At 40.7% G+C, this 16187-nt stretch overlaps 1 protein-coding gene across 1 annotated transcript in view; it reads right to left on the reverse strand.

The window, feature by feature from the left end:
- The window catches only part of MROH2B (maestro heat like repeat family member 2B), a 64377-nt gene that overhangs the window by 22786 nt on the left and 25404 nt on the right, over positions 1 to 16187 (reverse strand). Inside the window, exons 18-27 of the mRNA XM_082382582.1 lie at positions 13268 to 13384; positions 10215 to 10322; positions 9512 to 9664; positions 7180 to 7206; positions 6336 to 6455; positions 6046 to 6125; positions 1015 to 1150; positions 824 to 919; positions 475 to 564; positions 32 to 152 (exon numbers count right to left, since the gene is read on the reverse strand). Coding sequence (XP_082238708.1) covers positions 32 to 152; positions 475 to 564; positions 824 to 919; positions 1015 to 1150; positions 6046 to 6125; positions 6336 to 6455; positions 7180 to 7206; positions 9512 to 9664; positions 10215 to 10322; positions 13268 to 13384 — 1048 coding nt within the window. The remainder of the gene's footprint in view (positions 1 to 31; positions 153 to 474; positions 565 to 823; positions 920 to 1014; positions 1151 to 6045; positions 6126 to 6335; positions 6456 to 7179; positions 7207 to 9511; positions 9665 to 10214; positions 10323 to 13267; positions 13385 to 16187) is intronic.

Here is a 16187-nt window from a genome sequence, read left to right on the forward strand (position 1 = left end):
TGCATCTGTGGGTTTCACATCCTTCCCTCACCTTTTATGCAGAACAGACCAATAGCCGAGCTTGCAGCCGCCTGGCGGATGGAGGGCAGGGTGTCACAGGAGTGAGGAGCCAGGAGGCCGAGGAGTGAGCCGATTTTAAAGTTCTCTGGTGCCTGCAGGACAAAGGGGGACCCCAAGGTGATGGGGTGGCTTGACGATGTCCCAGGATAGTCCCAACACTGGATATTAAGTCCCTTGTTCCTTCCGTGCAGGCCCTTGGAATAAAATGGAATCTCGGACTTTAAGGCCGTTGGTCAAGTAAGCGAGCAGGTGAGCAAAGACGCTCTGGGTTAGGACAGACCTTGCTGGTGGTTCTCCGGAAAGACTCCACCTGGGACTGGAGATCCATCCCGCACGAGTTTTGCATTCCAGCGGCCTCAGAGGTCCCTGCTGTTAGCAAGCAATGCCATCCCTCCGTTTTAGGGGCTTCCTTACCTCAATATCATTTGTCAGCACTTTCGCGGTGATCTGGAAGGCTCTTTCCCTTTCCCACTCTTTTTGTGAAACAAGCCACATTCGGAGAAGCTGTTGGTCAAAAAGTAAAAGTCCTTTCCTTAGTATCCTCGTATTCATTCGCTCTCGTTCTCTCGCTCTCGCTCTGCCTCCTCTGGAACAGGGTGCTGGCCTCCCCACAAACCCTTTTTACGTGGGCTGGCCCTATGTGGTGGGCTACGTGGGTCGGGCTGGAGGAGTCCCTGAGACGAGGATGAGGCAGAGTTTGGAGGGTGCCTTGGAGCACCGATTAGGGACCATGGGAGTCAGTTTGAGCAGCGGCCCTACTCACGTTGAACATTTCTTGACAGTCCTCTGCTTTCGCGTTTTCCCACATCATGGCCCTCAGCAGCTTCCCCAGAGCATCCATGGATCGCTCGTAGAGAAACTGAAATCAGAGTGAGTGCGAGGGTCAGGCCGAGGGGAGCAAGTTCATTCATTCTACTCCACGCTTCACTCCCCTCGGGCCTCGCCTCCTCATACATGAATGTGCTCCTTGTCCTTGTCTGTCTCGCCCTCATTTTTGGGTTTTTCCAGAGGTGGAAGGGGCAGCAGCTTCCGAATGTTCTCCTCGAGAATATTAAGATGGTCATTCAGTGAGAGCTGAGGTTTCAGTTTACTGAAACGAGAACCACGTGGAGGAGTGGATATTAGGTTGACAAACAAAACATAACCCAGTAGAATTCCCAAGAACTGCCAGTCTGAAGGGACTGAAGGGGTCAGGTACGTTTCTGATGGGTTGGGATGTTGAGGGAGGTGGTGATGGAAGTAGAGAGAGATTGGGGACATAGAACCAGACTGTAGCGATGGGCATAGTCCACACGCTTCAGGTCTAATTTATTAGAGTGATAAACAAACCATCACTTGCTTTGCATTACTTTACCCTTTATTATATGATCTAACATTAATCTACTTATTTTCTTCAGCACTCGATTGTGTGTGCGTGGGTGTGTGTGTCATAGAGAGAGAGAGAGAGAGATTCTAAGTTTGGAACAGTGAGTTTTATAAATTTCATATGTCCTCTCATGTTATATGTAGTGTCACACATACTATAGGTTCTTATAAATGCACAAGTTAATAAATGATAATGGAATCTTCCTTCTTTTCTTCCTTTCTTTCCTTCCTCTCTCTCTCTCTTTCTTTCTTTCTGACGTATACTATAGACATTATGAGGATATAAACAAACCTGGACATAACTTGGAAAAATGCAAATGTTCAATAAACATGAAAAACTCCATTTGTTATTAAATAAGTGTAAATTAAGACAATACAATACCACTTCTCAGCAACCAAATTAACAAAGAAGTTAAAAATGATGACACTGTCAGAGAAAGGTGAAATTGGTTCTCTCACTGGAGAGTAAAAGTCAGTAACAGCTGGGACAGCTCTATTGAAAGTGTTAAATGTGTTGATAGATGCTGAACAATCTTCTCATCCTTACTGTCTGGCTGGCTGTTTAAAAAACTCAACTTATTGAGCTATAATTTATGCACAACCAGCTGCATCCATTAAAGTGTGCAATCAAATGAGTTTCATACTCATGGAACCACCACTATAATCAATATAGAACATTGCTATCATCCCCCAATTTTTCCTCATGCTTCTTTGCAGTTCGTCTCTTCCTCTACCCTGGCCCAAGGCAACCACTGATTTGCTTTCTGCCATTAGAGATTAGTTTGTAAGTTCTACAGGTGTCCTGTCCATGTGAGGATAGCCATTAGCAACATGTGGCTATTGAACACTTGAGTTGTGGCTGGTTTGATTTAAAATATGCTGTAATTGTAAAACACACTGGATTTTGAAGATTTAGTATGAAAATCATGTAAATTATCTTATTACTTCTTTATTTTAAATACTTGAAATAATATACTGAATATATTAGATTAAAATTAATTATTAAAATTAATTTAACTTGTTTCTTTTTACACGTTTAAAAGTGGCTACTAGAAAATTTTAAATGACATATGTAACTTGTATTATACTTTATTTCTACTTGACAATACTGTTCTGGAGGCTGGTTAATTCTTAATTTATCTTCAAGATTTATTTGCACTTTCTTTAAACTTCCCTCATCTTTGTAAACATGGCAACTTGTGCCTTCCCTTATTTTGCTTCTTATCGAGTTTTAGAGAAATTATGTGAATGTGTTTCGCATTTATTTCCCCTAGTTGACTAAAACTCCTTCAGAGCAAGGCCGTATTTTGTTCAACATTGTCCTTTTAAAACCTAGCTCAGTGTCTGATACATGGATGCAGCTCAATAATATTTATTGAAACAAATTGTCAACTTTTATAATTAGAAGTTCAGAGAACACTTTTTGCACAAGGGTGTTCACCAAAGTATTACTTATAGTTTTTAAAAACAATAAATAATTAAATGTAGCAATAGGAGGTTGATTAATAATTAAATGTAACAATATGAGGCATATCTATGCACCAAGATATTAGGCAGCCATTAAAAATGATGTTTGTTACCTCAACATAATAAATGCCACATATGAAAAGCCTACAGCTGACATCATGCACAATGGTGAAAGACTGAAAACTGTTCCTCTAAGATCAGGAACAAGACAAAGACGCCACTTCTATTTAACATAATACTGGAAGTTCCAGCCAGAGCAATTAAATAAGAAAAATAAATAAAAGGCATCCAGATTGGAAAGGTGAAGTAAATTATCTCTGTTTGCAGATGACATGATCTTATACATAGACAATCCTAAAGAATCTACAAAAAATATTAAAACTAATAAGCAAATTCATCAGAGTTGCCGAATACAGGGACTTCCCTGGTGGCTCAGTGGTTAAGAATCCGCCTGCCAATGCAGGGGACACGGGTTCAATCCCAGGTCCGGGAAGATCCCACATGCCGTGGAGCAACTAAGCCTGTGTGCCACAACTACTGAGCCTGTGCTTTAGGGCCTGAGCGCCATAACTACTGAGCCCACGTGCTGCAACTATTGAAGCCTACATGCCTAGAGCCCATTCTCCGCAACAAGAGAAGCCACCGCAGTGAGAAACCCATACACTGCAATGAAGAATAGCCGCCGCTTGCCGCAACTAGAGAAAGCCCACGCACAGCAACAAAGACCCAACACAGCCACAAAAAAAAAAAAAAAAAAAAATTGCAGAATACAAAATCAACACACAAAAATCAGTTGCATTTTTATACACTTAAACAACGAACCATCAAAAAAAGAAATTAACAATTCCATTTACAATAGCATCAGAAAGAATAAAATACTTAGAAATAACCAAGAAGGTGAAAGACTTGTACTCTGAAAACCACAAAATGTTGCTGAAGGAAATTAAAGAAGACACAAATAAAGAGAAAGACATTCCATGTCCTTGGATTTGAGTATTTATTATTGTTAAGATGTCCATACAAAGCAGTCTACAGATTTAATGGAATTCCTATCAGAATCCCAATGACACTTTTTGAAGAAGTAGAAAAATCCATCCTAAAACTCACATGGAATCTCAAGTGACCCCAAGTAGCCAAAACAATCTTGAAAAAGAACAAAGTTGGAGATCTCACACTTCCTGGTTTCAAAACTTATTACACAACCACAGCAATCAAACCAGTATAGTACTGGCATAAATAAACAGACATACAGACCAATGGAATACAATAGAGAGCCCAGAAATAAACTCTAGTATATATGGTCAGATGATTTCCAACAAGGGTTCCAAGACCATTCAGAGGGGAATGATATTGGATTTGACAATGATTTCTTGGATATGACATTAAAAGCACAGATGATGAAAGTACAAATAGACAAATGGACCTACATCAAAATTAAAAACTTCTGTGCATCAAGAACACAATTTAGAGTAAAAGACAACCTATGGAATGAGAGAAAATATTTGCAAATCATATATCTAATAAGGGGTTAATAACCTTATAGAGAATAGACAGAATATAAAATATATAAAGAACTTCTATAACTCAACAACAACAAAAAGAAAGAACCAAAAAAAAAAGGGACAAAGGATTGAAAAGACATTTTTCCAAAGAAGATATACAAAGAGGCAATAAGGCTATGAAAAGATGCTCAAAGTCATTAATCATTAGGGAGCTGCAACTCAAAGCCACAATGAGATACCACCTCACACCCATTAGGATGGCTACTGTAAAAACAAACAGAAAATAACAAAGTGATGGCAAGGATACAGAAAAATTAGAACCCTTGTGCACTGCTGGTGGGAATGTAAAATAGTGTCACTGCCAGAGAAAACAGTATGGTGGTTCCTCTAAAGATAAAAATAAGTTTGCCATATGATCCAACAGGCCTACTTATGGGTATATACCCAAAATAATTAAAAGCAGGGTCTGGAAGAAATATCTGTGCACCCATGTTCATAGCAGCATTATTTACAATAGCCAAAATGTGAAAAACACCCATCAGATGAATGTCCAACAGATGAATGGATTAACAAAATACGGTATACACATAGAATGGAATATTGTTCAGCCTTAAAAAAGGAATGAAATTCTGATTCATGCTACAACATGGATGGACCTTGAAGACATTGTTCTAAGGGAAATAAGCCAGGTATCAAAAGATAAATACTGTATGATGCCACTTACATGAGTTACCTAAAGTATAAAATTCACAGAGACAGAAAGTAGAATGGTAGTTGCCAGGGCTGGTGGAAGGAGGGAATGAAGAGTTGTTTAACGGGTACAGAGCTTCAGTTTTGCAAGATGAAAAGAGTTCTGGAGATTGCTTTGCACAACAATGTAAAAGTACTTAACACACTGAACTGTACACTTAAAAATGGCTCAGATGATAAACATGTATATTTTACCACAATCAAAAATTAAAAAATTTAATAAAAAATGACTGATGTCTGTGAAGAGTTGGTAATAACATGGGAATATGTAAGATGAAGTGAGAAAAAAAAACAGGATAAAAAATCATATGCAGAGTAGAATCTCAACTCTGTAACCAACATGGAAGACTAGAAATAAAGACCTGGAAATATACCAAAATGTTGATAATAAGGGGGGGGGGAAGACTGGGATGATTTTTATTATTTTTAAAAACTTTCTATAGTTTCCAAGTTTTAACATTGAACTTCTATTTCTTTTACTGCAGGGGAAAAATATTATTTTAAAAACGTGCTTAAAATTATTATCTTCTCCAGGCTTATTGCTGCTAACCAAACTAGGGTGTGATTAAGGGTTTCATATATTTCTAATGGGAAGATTAAAATTTGCCTACAGGCCAAGATAAATTATTTTTGCACAGAAATTTCAGTCCTCATATATCAATAAGTCTGACTCTTATAAGCAGCTCCGCTAGTCCCTGTGAGTCAACAAATGATCAGGCTGTCAGTCAATTCTGTCACTCTGGAAAGAGAAAAAGCCCCCATTTGAAATAACCTATTGATGAACTGTGTTCATGTTTGATCGGTGCACTAGAGTCTGTACCGATCGATAAGTCAGTTGATCAGAATGAGGAGATGGGGGAGGAAATATTTTTTCAAGGAGAACAAACAAAAAATTCTCTACCTGAGGTATCTGATGGCGATTAAGGCTTTCCACCTAACAGGGCTAGCCAAGGAATCCAGGGGCTCATCCCTGATGAAGTCCTACAACACAGACAAGGAGGTGAGCTGTCTCAGGAAGGACCAGGGGAGTTTCTAGATGCAAAGAGGTGGAAACCTCATTGGACCGTTGGGCACCCTCAGGCAGAAATATGGTCAAGGTCTGTTCTTCGGGATTGGCGAGTTTTACCCATTACCTACACTCTCGGTAATGAACTTCTCAGGGTCTTGCCCATGTCCTCCCTGCACACTCACCAGCATGTAACCCAGCAGCACCTCCTTGTAGGAAAACTTGAACTTCTCATCCTCAGCATCTTGGACAGCAATGGCAATTTCCGTGATACTTCTTATAAAACTCATCTGCAGATCCATGTCCTAAAGCAAAATGACTCACAGTGCAAGCCAGGGTCTTAGGCACCACACCCGGTTCTACAAATAGGGTTGAAATATGTGCCCAGACAGGAGTGAAACTGCTCCTTTTGCCATCTCCACCTTAGTCTCGGATCCAAGTTGCAGGGAAGTTGAGAAACTAAGGTCAATCTCCAACCCCTCCAGCTCCCACCTAAATTGAGGTTTCTCTAGATCAGTGGCTTTCAAATATTTTTGATCAGAAATCAAAATAGGGAACAGTTTACAATTCTACCCAGTACTTACATGCACAATATAGTGAATATATATATATAAAATACATAACTGAAATAAAAGTTTTATGATATTTATTATTGCTATATGCATTATACTCTTCTATTTCTCTTTTATTTCATTACAAACATTTTGCTGTTTTTGATCTATTAGATATATTAAATTGATTTCATGATCTACCGGTGGTTTACAACCCACAGTTCTAAGAACACTGTTCTAGTTTACAGTCTAACTTCCAAACCACCTAGAAGCAAATACAGCTCCTTGTTCTGTCTTAACTTAGACTCAGGGTTCCTGGCTTCAGAACTGGATTAATTAGTTATATTTTGGGATCCTTTCCTGTGGAATCAAATCAAGAGAACAGTTATGCTTACTGTACTTCCAGGGAGCATGATTTGTATTCAAATATATTTATACTCAAACACAGGTATTCAAATATATCACATATGCTGCATACCTTGTTCATCACAGCCATGCCCAGAACCTGAAAAAAATCAAAAGCAGAAGCAGACACTAGAGCAGCAGTTAGAGTTCCCTCATCCCAACAAAAAGACCCACCCATCAACCTGAAGGACAACAGTGAAGCAGGATGCCGAGTCTTTCCAGCTGGTGGGAGCTGTTGCCTCCCTCCCCCAGTTTCAAAGGGAGACCCTGTACACTGGTAGATTCTTTGCCCTGGGTGAATCATGACTAAACTACAGAAAGCAGCATAAAGGTGTCAAGCCTTTGGGCTTCAGGCTTCTCATTTTAAAGAGGCTCTATCAGACTTTGGTAAGAAAAAGGGTATTAAGGCTCTTGGCAGAAAGAGTGGTGAAAAGTTATAAAATGAAAGTTAATAGGGCAGCTGACTTTGGAATTGAGATATAGTTAGTTCTGCGACAACACCTTTGTTGAAAATGCAAATTTGTTCCAACGAAACTGATACATGAGGGAATACTTTTAGCATATTCTGAATTTTGAGTTTCCTTATGCACAGTTTTTTCCGTGAGAGCAAAAAGGTGCAACAGTTGAACTGAGCCGCATAGGAAGACTTGTGCACATACCTCGAATATCCATCAGCTGCCTTCGTTGACTGTGTGTGGTGAGCTGCTGTCATTCAAATCTGGCATTACAGCTGTTTGTCAGATTTCAGATAACCCTCTTTCCCACCACCATTTCATAGTAGCTCATAAATTGCACAGCTGACTTCAGGTGTTTTTCAAGGAAACGTGCCATCATTTTTTGGCAGTATCTATATATTTCCTAAATGTTCTTTAAATTACTTTTGAAAATTTAATTCTGTTTTTTTTTTTAATGTGTCATTGATGGGGTTTTTTGAATGTTGTTCCCCTCACCCCATTTCCCCCATAATCCCTGTGGTTTTTCTGGTACTGTCTTGTGCAAATGTTGCCTTATAGCAGAACTGACCTCAAAGTGTCCAGTGATCTTTATCTGAAACATCTTTGTCTCTTTCCTTTTTTATTTTTATAATAATTTTCCTCAATGATGGACTAAATATTAATGTAACATAAAACGTCTTTGAAAATTGTGTTTTCAGTTCTCATCATTGCTTATCAAATTTTGGGTATGTCAGAATCACTTTTTGAGGCAGGTGTTAAAATTACAGATTCAGTGATCCATCCTTGAAGACTGATTCATTAGGGATCTCTATTTTTAACAGGCTTTCCAGGTAATTGTCATGCAGCTGAGGTGTGGGGATCACTGCCCTACATCCTTCCACTAGCAGGTACCTATACCTACAATACCGTGAGCTCCCTATGAGTCCATTCTTCTCACATACACACATGAATAAATGTCAAGGGCACAGATTTATCAAACAGGTGGTTTGTGGAGGACACAGAAGATAAGATAAAGGAACATAAAGTACAGTCCCTAACATCAAGGTGCTGTCAATCTAATGGGAGAAGCAGATGTGCAGGTAATCAGCAAAAACCCCTAAACCTGGCTGTGAATAAGAATCATTCATAAACCTTTAAAAAATACAAATGGCAGATCCCACCCCAGACTTACTGAGGCAACCTCCCTGGATAATGAATCTGGGAAGCCATATTTTAAACTTGATTGCTAGGTGGGTCTTAGGTGGCTAACTTGGTACTAATCAGCAAAATGGCTGAACTGACAACATGTAGAAAGCATTTTATTAAAGACACAAAAAGTGCTATGGCGGACAGAAACGATTGGATGAATTCAGTTCTGTGGTTCTGAGGCAGAAGCATCCTTGGCATGTTTGAGGGGCATCAAGGATGGTCAGCGTGGCTGGGATGAAGGTGGAGGGGGAAATTAGTACAACTTGAGGTAGATTGAGTAGATTGACAAGTGATGCATTTTACTCACTTAAAAATACATAAATGGCTCTTACTATTTGTGAGGTACTCTTTTAGATGGCTTATAAGTATTACCCTATAAAAGGTTAAACAGCTACCATTAGCAACACATCAGAGACTATTACAGGGAAATAATAAGCCAGCTGCCCTAAAGTAGTACAGGAGTCATTGCTTTAAGTTTAAACGAGGGTGAGATCATGGTGGGTACAACTGGTCTAGGAAGGCAACACGGGAGTGGTGGGATGTGAACTGCCCAAGGTCTTAAGAAAGAAACAAATCACTCAACTCTGTTTCATAATAAAATGTTCTCTTTCCATAGGTTCTCATCCTCCAAACGTACTATACCATACCCTATCTTTCCTTTGGTCTGTATCCTTTGAGCATGAAGATTTCCAAGAGCTGAGTCCCTCCAAGTTTTGGGAACCCCAGCCTTGGAAATCGAGGTGGCCCTGTGTTGGTCGTTACCTGAGAGCACTGGCCATAAAGAAACAGGACTTGGGATACAATGTCTTGATCAAGCCTGGTGAGGAGCTGCCTCTTGGGAGCATGGAGGGCCACGGCTCCATAGATTAGCACGATGTCAGTCTTGGTCAGGCTCTTTTTCCCAGAGAAAATACCCTGAAGAGGAGGAAAGAGAGACATAAAAAATATGACTGAAGGAGTTTCTTTTTCTCTCATATTCTTTCCTAATTCTATGGGCCACTACGGGGGTTAAGAAATGGGATTGAGATTATTACAATTAGTCTAAAGCTGATACTCTTGCTGATATAAATTTAAACACACAGGAAGGTGTTGTGGATCTATCAGGCGTTGAGAGAGGTACCTGTGAGAAGGCTTTCATTACTTTTTACTCATTAAATCCTTCTCCTTTAGGGGAAGCAGAGTGTACACAATGGAAACTGTCCATGAGGCCTGAGCAGCTGGGACAAACCTAGGCACACACGGAGCTCCTTAGGGCCTCCCAGGTCAGCATTAGTGACAGAAAGTGGAGGAGACTTGTTACCAGCTGGTCATTCTTCAGGGCTTGTGTTTGGACAGTTCTGACCTGGAATAAAGACCTGGGGATGGGAGCAAGTATAATACGGAGAAAGGATATTCACTGAAGGAGTCAGTGTCATTTGCCTTTGCAATGACCAAGGGCTTTGGAGGAAAAGATTCTTCTTTTTACCTTGCATCGGTTCATGAAAAACTTTTCCCGATCTTGGAATGCTTTAAGAACTTTTAAAACAATTTCAAAGTGGTTCTCGGCACAGTATCCTAAGATAGATGTTATTCCCTAAAATCGGAAAAGATAGGACATTTTGAGTTTATTCATCTATTCAACAAATATTTATTGAGCACCTATTATGTGTCAGGAACTCTTCTAGGTGCAGGGGATACAGGATTGAACAAAACACATCAAACTCCCCATCCTTTTGAGTGTACAACCAGGGGAAGTCATGGGGAAGTGACAGAGAAGTGACATAAAGTGAACACATAAATTTGATAGGCATGTAAATGTAAATGTATAGTATGTCAGAAGGTGATAAGTGCTATGGAGATAAGAAAAGCAAAAAAAAAAAAAAAGAGTAGAAGCTGCACATTGGGGGGAGTTGGCAATATAAATAGGGTGCCCAGAGAAGGCCTCAATACAGGGTGACATGGAGAAGAGTCCTGAAATAAGCAAGAGACTGAGCCATTGGACTACCTGGGAAGCAGAGTTCTAAACGGAGTAAGTGCAAAGGCCCTGATGGCAGGATGAGGTGAGAGAGGAAGTGGGGGTTGGTCTGAGTAGGGCCTTTCGGGCCACAGCCAGTAATTTGGATTTCTAATCTTAGACTAGTGGGAAGCCAGTGGAGGTTTTTTTGAGCTAGAGTTGACTGTCGTTTCTATAGAATCTCTCTCCTGCTGAACCCTTACTGTATCTCAAGTGGCTAAAATGTTGAAAGCTGGTAGCTCCTGTTTCACGCTCTATGGTCATATTTCCCCCCTTGCCCACATTCTTCCCACCTGTCTTGCTCGAGGCTCACTTCACTACTGTACCTTCATGGCAGTTTGTTTATGAGTCCTGTTATATTTCATCTGATTGCACAACCCTGCTAGAACCACCATGACCACTGTCACCAAGGTCTCAACCAGCACTGTTCTTAGTCCTCAGATACTAGGCCACATACTCTCCATTATCAGAAGATGCCTGGAAGAGATCTTTAAAGGCTTGTGGCCTGATGTCTCTGTGTTCCTTGGTCATGGCCTAAGATATAAACCTCTCTGTGTCTTTCAGCCTCTGGGTCCTGTCACCCCACAGTGCTCTGTGTTTCTCCTCTCCCAACCCATCTACCTAACGTCTTAACTCCCTCCCCTACTTTTCCACCTATGTCCCACTGTCTTTCTATCATGTAAGTCTGGCAAAACCCAAGCCCTGGATAAATCTGACTCCCCATCTTGACGATCACCTATCCCTACACCTCATCTGCAGGAGGCTACTGGAAAAAAAAAGTGACCCCACTGAGAAAATAGGTGGCAGTAGAAGATGATTTCAACCCCCAGCGGGGCCCTCAAATCTGCACAGATGTCCTACATCTTTCCCTGAGTCCATTTTCTCTCTCCAGTTCCTCACAGTTGCAACCTCAGCTCTTTTCTTTTTTTTTTTTTTTTTTTTTTTTAAGTTGCAGCTTTCTTTCAAGGCATTTAAACTTGCTTTACTAGATTTCAGTTTTAGTTCCAGGCATTTTAAATTTATTTATTTATTTATTTATTTATTTATGGCTGTGCTGGGTCTTCGTTTCTGTGCGAGGGCTTTCTCCAGTTGCGGCGAGTGGGGGCCACTCTTCATCACGGTGCACGGGCCTCTCACTGTCGCGGCCTCTCTTGTTGCGGAGCACAGGCTCCAGACACGCAGGCTCAGTAGTTGTGGCTCACGGGCCCAGCTGCTCCGCGGCATGTGGGATCTTCCCAGACCAGGGCTCGAACCCGTGTGCCCTGCATTGGCAGGCAGACTCTCAACCACTGCGCCACCAGGGCAGCCCCTCAGCTCTTTTCTCCTGAAACTGTTCACTAAGCACTATCCATGAATAAGAACTTTGAGAAGGGTTCTGTTTTCCCTTATTTTACTTGGAAGAACCTGAGGGATGTAGGTAGCATGTTGTAGAGGCAAGATTTGAATCCAGCTAGTCTGACATCAGAATCAGAGCTCAGGTGTCACCTGAGGGAGAGAGTTATGCTCAGGAGATGGACGGCCAGCAGGCTCAGTGAGACTAAGAAAGTTACGTGCTAACACCTGACTCATCCAGAGGTCATTCACTAAGTGACTTGAGTGTGTGGGACACACTCAAGAACTTGAAGTAAAGTTAAGTAAAAGAGGAATTTGAGAAGCTCAAATGGATGTCACAAAGTTCATCTTTTAAAGTTTGTGAACCCCTCAGACCTTGAATGACGGCCATATTGTATGCTTATATCTGAAATAAACTGACATTGTTTCCTAGCCCAGAGCAGAACTAAAAGGGCAATTAGGATGGGAAAAATGGTGCTAGGAATAATGCCAATGAGAAATGTGAAGACTGAATATCTGAGAAGGAAAAAAGAACTAAAATAGCAATATAAAAACAGTTTCAAAAGTTCAGTAAGTCTAGTGGTTTCTAGCCATTTACGATGGGGAAAGGACCCTAAACATCTGAGAATTTCTGAGAAGAGTATATAACAAGACAGACTATGAAAATTTATTTTTTACTAGCTGGTCTTTATTAGCCTTGGAGAGTTTGTTTTTTTTTTTTAAACAGACATCCTCTTTTTTCTCCCACATTCACATATGCTCTCCAGCTTAGGCTAGGGTAGGGAAGAGGCAAAAACACTCTGCAAAAGCTCTCCAGGTTATACTTATAATTTCTCTAGGTGGAAAACCAATGGTATATAAGCTTACTTTCAGCTTACAAGTTTAATGATTTTGATACTTACAATCATACTCTTAAGTTATAAAGCCAAGGTCAAAATATATTTAAAATACTCTCGTTAAGTAAGAGTGATTAAAATTCATTTTCCAATATTTTCACAAATCTGGTTAGATAATGAAGCATTGATATTTAAATAAGGAAGTTTCATTTTTCTGAAAAATTCTGTTGGACTCTCTTGAATGTATGCATGGATAATTCTGAATAAGTAAGACATTAACATAAGGACTGTCAGAGGTTTTCCAGAGGGAATTCATTATCGTTGTCATGAGAGGAAATTGAGAGAAAGGGGTCCCACCTGGCGTTGATCTCCCAGGTGGTTGGGAGCAACCAGAGATTCCTTAATCTGTGAGCTTACAAAGTCTGTGTCTTGGCAGGATGCTAAGGTGGTTCCCAAGGCTTTCCAAAGAAATTTCTGGAAAACAAAGGACAAGCAACACAGTTAAAGGTTGGAAAGCAAGACTGATGAAAAATGGAAAGAGTTAAAACAGTCATTTGAAGAAAAGACATTGAGGTAACTTACGGCTGCTTAGTAACCATGTACTTTCCTATATTATCTCTTCTTCAAAGCGTTCCCCCCCCCCCCCCCCCGCCAAGGCTCTGTCCTCTACCTGTGTTCTTCTGTCCTCCTCTATGCCATGTGCTCCACCATCATAATACATTTCACTCTCTACTGTAATTTTTAATTTTCTTATTTGTCGCTATGCTCAGAATTTCAGTTCTTGGCTGCAGAGGGTCTTATTGATTACTTCCAGTGGGCAGTTACTGGTAGCTAATAAGTGCTCATTGCATTAACACGCTCAATAAAATTGGGTTATTTTGAAGATAATGTCATCAGATATCCTCAAACTCCACAGTATATTGACTTAGTTTATAGTTTAGGAGATTTAGCGTACAGTAATTTTGAAAATAATACTTCGTATGCTCTACTACTATCTCTCTCCCAGGAGTAGAGTGAGTTGTCCAGAAGTGCTGCCAGAATGGTATTAGGAGTGAAGAAGAAAACTCACATAAGAACTTTTACATACGCATTGTGTCTTTAGTAAGGAACTCTAAACTGGGGAGGGAAAGCACCCCATGGAGGAACACTGGAGGCGGAGCATGTGGGGAATCATTCTGTGGCTTCCACTTCCCTTACAGGTGGTGAGAATGTTGGATTCATTATGCCAGCCCTACCCTGGTTACTTCTGCAGTGTCGGGATGGAGAAAAGGCAAGTAGGTAAGTCGTGTCTTCCTGTTATCTTCTGTTAGAGGCCACGTATGATGTAGAGCTATGCCTTGAGGTGTGGGGCAGCCCCTCAGTGGCTTGTGTTTGAACAGTATAGCACACGCCTGGATGTAAATAGGTATATGAACATGTGTGTATATACAGCTATATAATACCAGATTGGCATCTCTTTATTTAGACTGTCCATCTTGTTACACACAGGAGAGTAAAGTGGCAAGTTGGAAGTCCACTCTAAGGACCCTGCAGAGTTCCAAGGATTGTAGCTATGGAGTGGTCATTATTGATCAGAAAGGATGTATGGCACAGGAGGAAAGGAAAATCTAGTAGTAACAAATGAAGTTAAATTAGTACATTCAGGAGAAATTGTATGCATTAGTCTGACTTGGGATGAGAAGGGGACCTAAGGTGATAAAACAGGTGGAAGAACTACCAGAGTAAGAGTAAAATCAGAGTAAGAATCTGACAAGGTAGCAGCCACTTCACTCTTGGTTGTCCAGGCAAAAGACCCCCATGATCATGGAATCATAATGAGGAAAACTGTTTACAGCACTGGAGTAAATATTAATTAGGGTCAAAGCTGCTAGAGTCTATTTAACTCCATCTTGGGAGAAGGACAGGAAAGAGTCTGGAAAAGTCTTGTGCTGAGAAAAAATTGATTTGATCAGGGGGAAATATGACTTACATGTGAAGGGCTAGCTAGCCTCAGTGGCCCCCAGTACTGCTGATCTGTTGTTTCTCTGCTGAATTTGGTCAGATTCAATGTATAGCGCATTCTTACTTGGGGCCTTGGCTAGGAATCCCAGAAATCAGAAACCCAGAATTGGGGAAAAAAATGTCATTGATTGCAAAAATAGCCATAACCTTTCTATCCCACATCTATCCATGCCTCCCTGCTATGGGAGTTTGCAGCTCTTATCAAGATGAGTCTATTTCTCCATTCCTTGCATCTGGGCTGGTCTTGTGACTTGCTTTTGTCAATGGAATTGGTAGAAGCAATAGCATGCCCCTTCTGAGCTTAGACCTCAGGAGACATTGCATACTTCATCACCCCCACCATGAGAGCAAGCCTGGGCTAGCCTGCTGGAGGATGAGGGACTGCAAGGGGCAGAAAAAAGCTGTCCTAGTTAAGATCATCCCAGACCAGCCAATCCCCAGTACACTGCGGTGAAGTTAGTTGAGATCAGAAGACTGCCCAGTTGAGCCCGACTCAAACTGTCAACTTGCAAAATTGTAAGCTTACTAGGTGCCTGATATTTTAAGCCACCAGGGGTAGTTTGTTATGCTTCTAAAGCTAGTTGGTACACTTACTTTTCTGGTGTTAAGTGTAAAGGTTGAGAGCTATCTAAGCAGCTCATTGCTTGAATTGCTCTGCCTACTCATACAACCATCATCTTGGACTAATCTTGTGGGTTTGGAAGCTGTTGGATGAATGGTACTACATGAGATGCACAAGGCTAGTTCGTGTATAAGAAGATGAGTCATTGCTCACCAAATCTTCCTGATGGGTGTGTCTGCAGGTTGGATAGACCAATTTGGAGAATCAGTATTCTGTACCAAATTAGAGAGTCAATCAGTGAGGGGAGTTTTGAAAATTACATAGAAGAGTTGGAGGTTGCTAATAAAGAATTTGTGGGAAGAGACACTTAATACTAGGAACACTTAATGACTTAGGAAATGTTTTTTCAGGAAAAAAAGAATTTAGGAATAATATAACCACAATGATAACCACCATCTACTTTTTATTGAACACACGCCACGTGCCAGGCACTTCACTTGGGACTTTATATACTTTATCTCATTGAATCCTCGTAACACTACAATCCTCAGAGGTAGATAAAATTTCCATTTTGTTGATGAGTATACTGAGGCTCCAGAGAGGTTAAAAAATTTACCTAAAGCTACATAAGCAGTAAGTAGCAGAAGCTGGATTCAAACCCCATTTGGAATGGATGGTTACAATGTGGAGGGTTTGGTAGAGGTCATGTGGAGA

Source organism: Balaenoptera borealis (assembly GCF_965194805.1).
Source record: "Balaenoptera borealis genome assembly, chromosome: 2".
Lineage (NCBI taxonomy): Eukaryota > Metazoa > Chordata > Mammalia > Artiodactyla > Balaenopteridae > Balaenoptera > Balaenoptera borealis.